The sequence below is a fragment of the Nicotiana attenuata genome, chromosome 8 (assembly GCF_001879085.1).
Source record: "Nicotiana attenuata strain UT chromosome 8, NIATTr2, whole genome shotgun sequence".
Lineage (NCBI taxonomy): Eukaryota > Viridiplantae > Streptophyta > Magnoliopsida > Solanales > Solanaceae > Nicotiana > Nicotiana attenuata.
In genome coordinates this window covers 45,769,880-45,778,344 of record NC_031996.1, presented here as the reverse complement: position 1 = coordinate 45,778,344, position 8,465 = coordinate 45,769,880, and the positions used below count along the sequence as shown (strand labels likewise).

At 37.8% G+C, this 8,465-nt stretch overlaps 1 protein-coding gene across 1 annotated transcript in view; it reads right to left on the bottom strand.

The window, feature by feature from the left end:
* The window catches only part of LOC109231384, a 12,547-nt gene continuing 5,021 nt past the window's right edge, over positions 940 to 8,465 (bottom strand). The window contains exons 4-10 of the mRNA XM_019397035.1: positions 6,958 to 7,680; positions 6,600 to 6,878; positions 6,288 to 6,449; positions 5,271 to 6,209; positions 4,922 to 5,137; positions 2,223 to 2,483; positions 940 to 1,841 (exon numbers count right to left, since the gene is read on the bottom strand). Of these exons, the coding sequence (XP_019252580.1) occupies positions 1,503 to 1,841; positions 2,223 to 2,483; positions 4,922 to 5,137; positions 5,271 to 6,209; positions 6,288 to 6,449; positions 6,600 to 6,878; positions 6,958 to 7,680 (2,919 nt within the window). The 3' untranslated portion in view covers positions 940 to 1,502. The remainder of the gene's footprint in view (positions 1,842 to 2,222; positions 2,484 to 4,921; positions 5,138 to 5,270; positions 6,210 to 6,287; positions 6,450 to 6,599; positions 6,879 to 6,957; positions 7,681 to 8,465) is intronic.

The following is an 8,465-nucleotide window of genomic DNA, read 5'->3' as shown; positions in this document are numbered from 1 at the left end:
TACTATATCAATTATTTTTCTTATTGTATAAAAAAAGAATAATAAAAATAGTAAAAAAGGTAAATAAAAATTAGATTACGAAGATAAAAGGAATATAAAAAAAAGTTAAATGAAATTAGAAAAGGAAAAAAGAAAAAAATAAGAAGAAAAATAGAAAAAAAGAAAAGCAAAAAAGAAAAAAAAAAAAAGAAAAAGAAGAAGAAAAGAAGCATAGAAATAAAAAAGAATTGGAGAATAAAGAAAAAATTCCCTACAAAAACTACTATGGGTAGGAAATATAATTAGTTTATGGGTAGAAAAATAAATGAATAGACAAGGGTAAATAATTTTGTTTTTGTGGGTAAATAGTTTTGTTTTTGTGGGTAACTGTGTCAAAACCCCTTTAAATATGAGTTAAGAGCGTATCCTGTTTCAGAGCCGAGATAAATGAGTCTGACACCCATCTTTATACATGTACAACGTTCCAATACTAATTATGATAAACTTATTTCCTTTTCTCTTCTTTTCATTTTTTTTGTTGATACTGGTGTCCAAACCAGCATACACTGCATTATTCCACTACTACCTCACACCAGCACTAGTACCGAATGCTTCTACTGTCAAATCACTATTTGTTTTTTGTCTCTAATGAAATTTGAACTCTGATCTTCAATTTTCACTCATTTCATTAACCACTAAACCATGTCATTGAGTTCAAATAACATGAAATTTAACCGAGGGGGTTGGAGGAAATCATAGCTTTCCGCTTTTTCAGCGAGAAATTCTCACGACCTTTTTTCCCCAGTATATTACCCTTTTGGAGTTCTCTATATATCATTGAGATTAATCTTCTGTCCTGCCCAAGGGTAAGAGTGGGGACAAGTTTCACAAGCAAAAACTCAAATCTAGAGATGTGAATCGAAGCTTACCAGGTCTTATGAGAAATGAGCAATGAAGCAATTTATCATGATTCTAAATCAATGAGCCTCTATTATGTGCCGGGAAGCTACATGTACTACATACAGCATATGCAACGTAAACCAGAACCTATCAAATACAACTGAAGCAAATATGTAAGAAGATTTCAAGACTGAACAAGAAAACTAGTGGTAAAATTGGGTATATGCAACTTAAAAGGCTCTGTCAATGGAAGCTAGCGAAGCAGTAACTGTATTTTTATATGTTAGAGAAGAGGTAACTTGAAAGTTATATATGAAGATCGTGGAAAGTTTCTGCAGAATGAGATGGGCAGTAAACAAAACTTTCTAACGCTTTTAATTGATTTGAGGAGAAAAACTCCGAATGAGTGTGACTTCTGCAACTGTTAGTGCTATTGGACTCTAATGACTTTTCCCTTTCTCCAACAGTCCTACCAGCCATAATGCCAAGAGATCTAGAAAATGGAAAAAAGATCACCACCGTACACATTCAACTGCTACCAAGCTCCTAATAGATGAGGAAGGCTTGAGAATGAGATGACAAACCACATCGTCAGCGGTGCAAAATGAGTCTGAGACCCAGATTCAAGAATGGTTGAACCAGGGCCTGATGGAACCATTTACATGCCCATTGCTGTGGATCCTAACACCATTTGGTATCAGGGAAGGGGGCAGTCCAACAGCCATTGGAGCAGTAGGAAACAGTGCATGAGTGGGCGGAAGGTTATGGGGGCTTACTAGAGGACTATCAGCTGGATTTCCTTTATGCTGTTGGATAGCATGGATCTGTCTAAGTCCCTCTTCATGAATCTGTGCTAATGTCTCCAACTCCTTCATTGATAAAGCTTCCAAACCAGCCCCATACAGTGGAGCATGCCGAGACATTTCTTCCTGAAGTGATGCTTCTAGCTGACGGATGTAGTGCTGAAAGATGAAACAACCAACAAAAATGATAAGGCATCAGTTCTGATTCCTAATCTCTAATCACAAGTAAATTTTACAAAGGAATGCATTAAGCTCAGGCGTAGAAGATGATAAAAAGAAAGATAAATATGCAAAGGACAAGGGCAAACGAGTAAATCCTCAAATTATCTGTAACGTGAAAAAAGAAACCCCCAAAAATATCATAAAGAGGTTCACAGGTTTCTTGCTTTTTCCACCTCTTCCTATGCCTCTTGTCGGGAGGAAGTGCAAGCAATAGATGCAAGGAACAACAACAAGAGATAATGACTCCATGTAACCATATCATGCAGCAAATGCAGCATCATCAAAAAAAGAGGGGAAAAATTATCAAGAGCAAAAAACCTGGCAGGCTTCCAATTTGGATTCCATCCCGTCAATAAATGCTTCACAACGAGCAACCTGCTCCTCCTTTTCACGTTTCTCCCCTTCCGTTTGTCCAACTGTGTGAGTCAACCGGCGTACTTCATCCTCAAGTGATTTCCGTATTTCTTCTCGAGTCAATTTTTCTGTCGCATAACGTTTCAATTCTTCATCGAATCTTTTTCGAGCAGCTTCAGCACTTTTCAACCTTTCAGCAAGAGCATTTTTCTCCTTCGTCACTCTCTGAAGATTGAAAAGTTACTATTAGTGGCCAAAAAGTAGCACGTACTAAGAATTGGAAAAAGAATTGGGCAACCCCCTAAGAAGAACAACATAAGTAAAAAGCCATACAAATCAACCATTCGGAGCATAAACATCAAAGCTTATGGAAATATTAGTTCCAGAAGGAGATTGGACCTTTCAGCACTCAGCAGTAGCGAAAACAGAAGTCAATTCTGGATATTTCCAAACCATAACTCACCCTTCACTTCAATTTGAATGTCCATGTTTGAATTTTACTCCATCCATGTGAAACTGTTTTGCTATATTGGACATTATTTCGAGACAGACTAAGACTAAAATGAAACTACAGACATGGATGGAGTAAAAGAATAATGAAAGAGATCAAATTCTGTACAAAATTTAACTGAATATACAAAGTTTGAAGTTATCAGTGGTCCTTTTAAAAGATTACTAACATACTGATCGATTGGAGAAGCTGTAAGATACGGACAAGAAAATACTAAAGGAAAAGCAAGTTCAAGATTTACCCAAATATGGAGCTTTATTTTTATTTGTTCTGAGATCTCTGATTGATTGATTATTTGTTTATTTTGCAACCAACAAACTGAGTCTTCTGACACATTTTTAAGGGGTTATTTTATTAGACGTATAAGAAAAAAAAATACAAATTCGCACGGCTGATAAAATATTCAGTTCCATGATAAAACTCCAAACAAATAATACCTGCACAACTTATATGTGAATTAGCGTATTATTTTATGTGGAATAAGAACATGTATATTACCAATACTGAGATAAGAGCAACTAAAAATACTAAAATACAACTAACACTAATTCTTACATTTGGTAATGCAAGCCCAGCATAACATATTATTTACCAAAATCCCAATCAATGTATTTATTGCAACCTACATATCATAATCCATGCATAACTGCTTGTGAACCAAATGACATCTGAGAGCTTTTTTCTGTTTTTCTTTTTTGAGAAGGAACTTTTTTCAGTGTTTTTAATGATTCCCTTTCAATTTCATAGGTCATGAGATTCCCTTAGTAAGGACTCTTATAGCGTGACTCCTAAGAAAGCATGTGTGGATCTAAACTTTTATTTCCTTCCATTCTTATTTTCGTCACAGTTTTCCAGCCACAAACAGCAATAAAAAGAGCACACCATTTAGGATGATAAACCAAACTAAAAGGGCAACCCGGTGCATTAAGCTCCCGCGATGCGCGGGGTTTGGGAAGTACATAAACTATTGTATCCATAATTCCTTTTTTTTAAATGACTGAGAGATAAGCTTCGAACTTCGAAACTCTGATATTAAATGACCCCACCCCTCTACCCTTCTCTACTTAAACACCAAAGTTGCTGCAACAGCCAGATTATCTTCGAAGGAAGCTGCTGACTTAAGGTATCCCCTTATCCGAGGGTGAGCTATAACTTCGCTGCTTGCCTAAAGGCTTATTGGTAGCTCTTAGGTTCAAACCCGTGACATGTGCCCACCACACATCCAGCAATGTACTGCCCTGTTGAGTTGAACCACTGTGTACTACTGTACTCATAATTATTTCTTATAACCAATTGAATGCATTTATAACTTATCGTTCAATAAGACCAAGAATCTCAAATTAAAGGAACGTATGACATGTGCCCACCACACAATGTACTGCCTTTGCTGTTTGAGTTGAATACGAACTTTTGTACTCATAATTATTTCTTAAAACCAATTGAATGCATTTATAAATTCTGGTTCAGTAAGACCAAGAATCTCAAATTCATGGGATGTATGACATCTCAAGTTACATATGTTTGTTTAATCAACAACAAAAATTCACAACTCAAAATGAATCCCACACTCCCTCCCTCAATCCCAAAATGCATGATAAGTTTATAACTATTCGGAGTATGAATGCTAAGGTGTCCAAATTTCAGGTTGATTTAGGATACTGATATTATTGTTGAAATTAACAATTTGTATATTTTGACACTTACACTGAAAGGTGTAATTAACCACACTTGTCAAAATCTTCTTTAAATATTTAAGAAAACCATAGTCAAAAAAAGAAGTTAAATCCTCCAAGATAAAGTGTCATACCAAATGAGGTTGTGGAAGTAATGAAAACAGACAGCTTAATAAAAAGAAATAAAAACGAGATCAATGGAAACTAAGGCAGAGGATGGAGTGAGGGCCATTAAGCTTTGAAGCTATCTAAAGAAAACCAAGCGACTGCAGAAATGGAAGAGGACCAAGCAAGGGCTAAGTAAAGCATTGAAGTTATCTAAACATAATTAAACTTTACTTTTGCTTAGATGGGCTTAAAGTTATTTAACATTGTTTAGATAACTTCAAAGCGTTAATTAGCTCATCCAGAAAAATATACAAAATCAAGCCTTAATGAAAAATAATAACTGGTGCCAATTCAGAAAATGAACTGCAGACCTTTAATTCATCACGTTTCCGTGATTTCAATTGGGAAAGTTGTGTTTCCGTATCGTGCAAGCGATCTTGAAGAGCCCTTTTCTCTGCTGTGAGCCTAGTAATTTCATCATCATGTTCAGAGCGTAGCCATTCAAGTTGACTTTCAACTTCTTGTATTTGTTCCATGAGTTCCTTCCTTTCCCCAGAAAAACGATCCATCTCAGCCCTCATCTCAGACTGTGCCGTAATGTTTGTAAATTTCATCAAAAGAAAAAATATCAGGTAAAGAAGATATTTTTTCAAGCAGCATCCACCAATAACAAAGAAAAGAAAAGAAAGCCCAAACATGGAACACTAATGATCAAAATACCTTGAGTCGATTATTAGTAGCCTCTGATTCATTAAGCTTTTGGGAAATGATAGCTTTCTCTTTAGCCATATTGGCACTTTCCGCTTTCCTTTCCTCACGAAGACGTAGAATTTCATCCTCACTAGTGCAGTATTGATGCCAAAGTGCAGCACGATCAACATTTACAAGTTCAGCCACCTCCCTCATCATGCTGAGAACTGGTCTAACAATTTCTTGCTCCTCGTGAATCAAGATTACCAAAATCTCCAAATCTAAATCTACTTCGCGTGCACCTTCTGTCGAACTTGTGGCACGATCAACAAGCCTCTTGAGGATCCTCAATCGGTAAGACTCGTCAGCATACCATTTGAACAAAATGGTGTAAAGCAACTTTACAAAACCTTTTACACGCGGATCTCCAGAGAGTGCCAATGTCTCAGCTAGACCAAGAATTGAAGTAAAGTCATCTCGCTGGGCTCTCAATTGCTCAATGGTTTCCCCTTCTACAACCAAATCAGTATGCTGAAAATTTTCAGCAACGTATTGAGAGGTCAAATTTAATCTCCGAGCAAGACGCCTCTCCAAAACCATGGTTACAGATTGCGCGACAATGGCCCCTCGAGTTACAGCTCTTTCAAATGTCTGGGAAGCTTCGACAGCAAGACACGGAATTGATAACATCTCAATCAGCATATAAATATCAGAAAAATGATGAGTCAAATGGAAAGCTTGTTCATCCACTGTACGTGGCCTATCAGAATTGTGACAACTTTCATCAAATAAGAAGAGCCCACAAGGTACAGCTGAGTGGTTGTCACAAAAATCACTGTCACAATCTATATCTCTCAGAATAGCTTCAGCAATATCTGCACAGCTATTTACAGTCCGACTCAAATAATCAAGAACACATGGAGAGACTTCGGTTCCCAAATTTTTAAGCCTGACACGTATGGCTCGTACCTGCATGGGAAATCAAAATATAATACCTTTAAAAAGATGTAAGGTTAAATGTATACAAAACCCAATTCCAAGGCGTACTGCTTCTGGAAGATGCTGACAGTGAAGTGCGGCCTTGAATATAAAGTCCACTGTTGCTGCCAGAGGTTCATCATTGGAATCTGCTAAAAGATCAAATGACTGGAAAAAAGCACGTTCCCATACATCATTATCGCATTCCAATTGGCTGAGTGCACCAAAGACCTGAAAGATTTAGCAATCAGATCATCGGGAAAAGTGACATTATGAATCAAAAATCTGTATTCTCCCAATGCTATACATGATCTATAAAGACCAAAGTTACATTTTCATATCTCATATGAAGAAAAGAAAGATAACTTCAGATTATCTTACCGGCATCCTTAGTGCAGGTTCAGCTTCTGGCTTTTGAAGTCGTTCTAGAAGCGCACAAGCGGCAAGAGGATGTTCTGAATGCTCAACCAGTTTCGGTACAAGAGCAATTAGGTCGGCTTGCAAATGCTTGGGAGCTTTATCCAGTACAAGCGCTATCTTCTGCGCAGACTGGGGCCTCCTCCTTGGTTCAGGACAACCTTGGGGAACAGCTCCGTCAAGTGCTCTCAAGGAGTTCACTATCAACCCAAGAAGCTCCTCAGACTGCTCTGGCCATTTGGTCTGAAATTACAGTGGCTTTGAATGGTCTGTACAAGAACAACTTAAACATAAAAACTTCAAGAGCAAGATAGAGTAGTACCTTTGGGCGCAGAGGATTTTCAGAGAAACCACCAGCAGATGTTTCTGGTGGACAAAACGGCTGTACAGAGAAAGCCTTCTCAGGAGCACCAACCCTGCCAATATCAGAGCTTTGCACAGCAGATGAATTCATGCTTTCATCCACCGTTGAATCCAGTCTGTCATGGACTAAAAGTTGCGAAGGTTCATTTGCACCATTGCACCTATCAGACTCCAAAGAAGTACTCCCCCCACTGCCACTTGGAATAGCTTTGGAACTCACTTCAAATGACTCAGAATTAGAACTTCCTTCTGTAGGTTGACAGCATTCAACCATTATATCCAAAAGTAAATCAATGATTGCTTGCTGCAAGACTTTTACACCCATCAGCAAGTTCATCAAACTTGGTGAAGATTCTTCATTCTTATTTACCTTCTTTCCATCATTGCAGCCAGATATCGTAGTAGGAAGGAGCAAGCGCTTTACTTTAGCGGGGTCGTCAAGATAAACACGAAGTCCTGTCAGGAACCCAGCTATTGCACCAGCATCCATAAGAAGTTTTTCTCTTAAAGTGACTTGTGGCTGTGAAGGATTATCTCCATAAGTGAGGTGAAACCCTGCTCTAGAAAGAAGATTCCGGAATATATCTTCTTCATCTCCGCTTATTCCTTCACTATCTTCTGAGTCAATGAGTTCATCAGGGTCAGTTGTCAAAGCATCCTGATCATCCTCGGATGCCAATACCTAGAGGAATAACAAGTGAAATTACTAGATCAATATATAAAATCCCATGGAGAACAAAAATAGACAGAGAGTTATGACATGGGAGCACTCAAATATGTCCACTGACCACAAAGGTACATCAATCAACCAACTACACCTCAATTCCAAGCTAGCCTCTATATATTCAGCTCCATTTTGACTGCAAAAATGCAACTCTCCTTAAATAACTAGAGAAAGCGGAACTCGTGGAAAAAAACATAAAGCCTCGGACTTTGGAGATCATTAAAAATGATACGATATCCTCTATTTCCTATAAGTTAATAATAAAAAGGGGCTCACACTTAACCCTAAAGGATAAGAGCCTATATACCTGCTAAGTCAAAGACTTGGTGACTGATGCCAAAATTGTCAGTTCATATTGAGCCGTTCTAAATTCATTGTAAGTAAACACTAAAAGAAAACTTTTCAATATTTAACCGTAATGAATCAAGTGACCATAGTACTCACTTTCCAGTTCCCTAGAGTTACTTCATTTCCTTAATTTCCTGAGCCAAGGGTCTATTGGAAACAGCCTCTCTATCCTCACAAGGTAGGGGTAAGGTCTGCGTACACACTACCCTCCCCAGACCCCACGGTGTAGGATAATACCAGGTATGTTGTTGTTGTTACTTCATTTCCTTAATGAAGAAAGAAGAAACGTAAATTTTTCAGCCTGTGAAAGCTACTATGGAAATGAAAAGATATAAACACCAAGATAAAAATGCTTACAAGTACTGTAATAGGTCCATCGATACCCCCTCACCCCC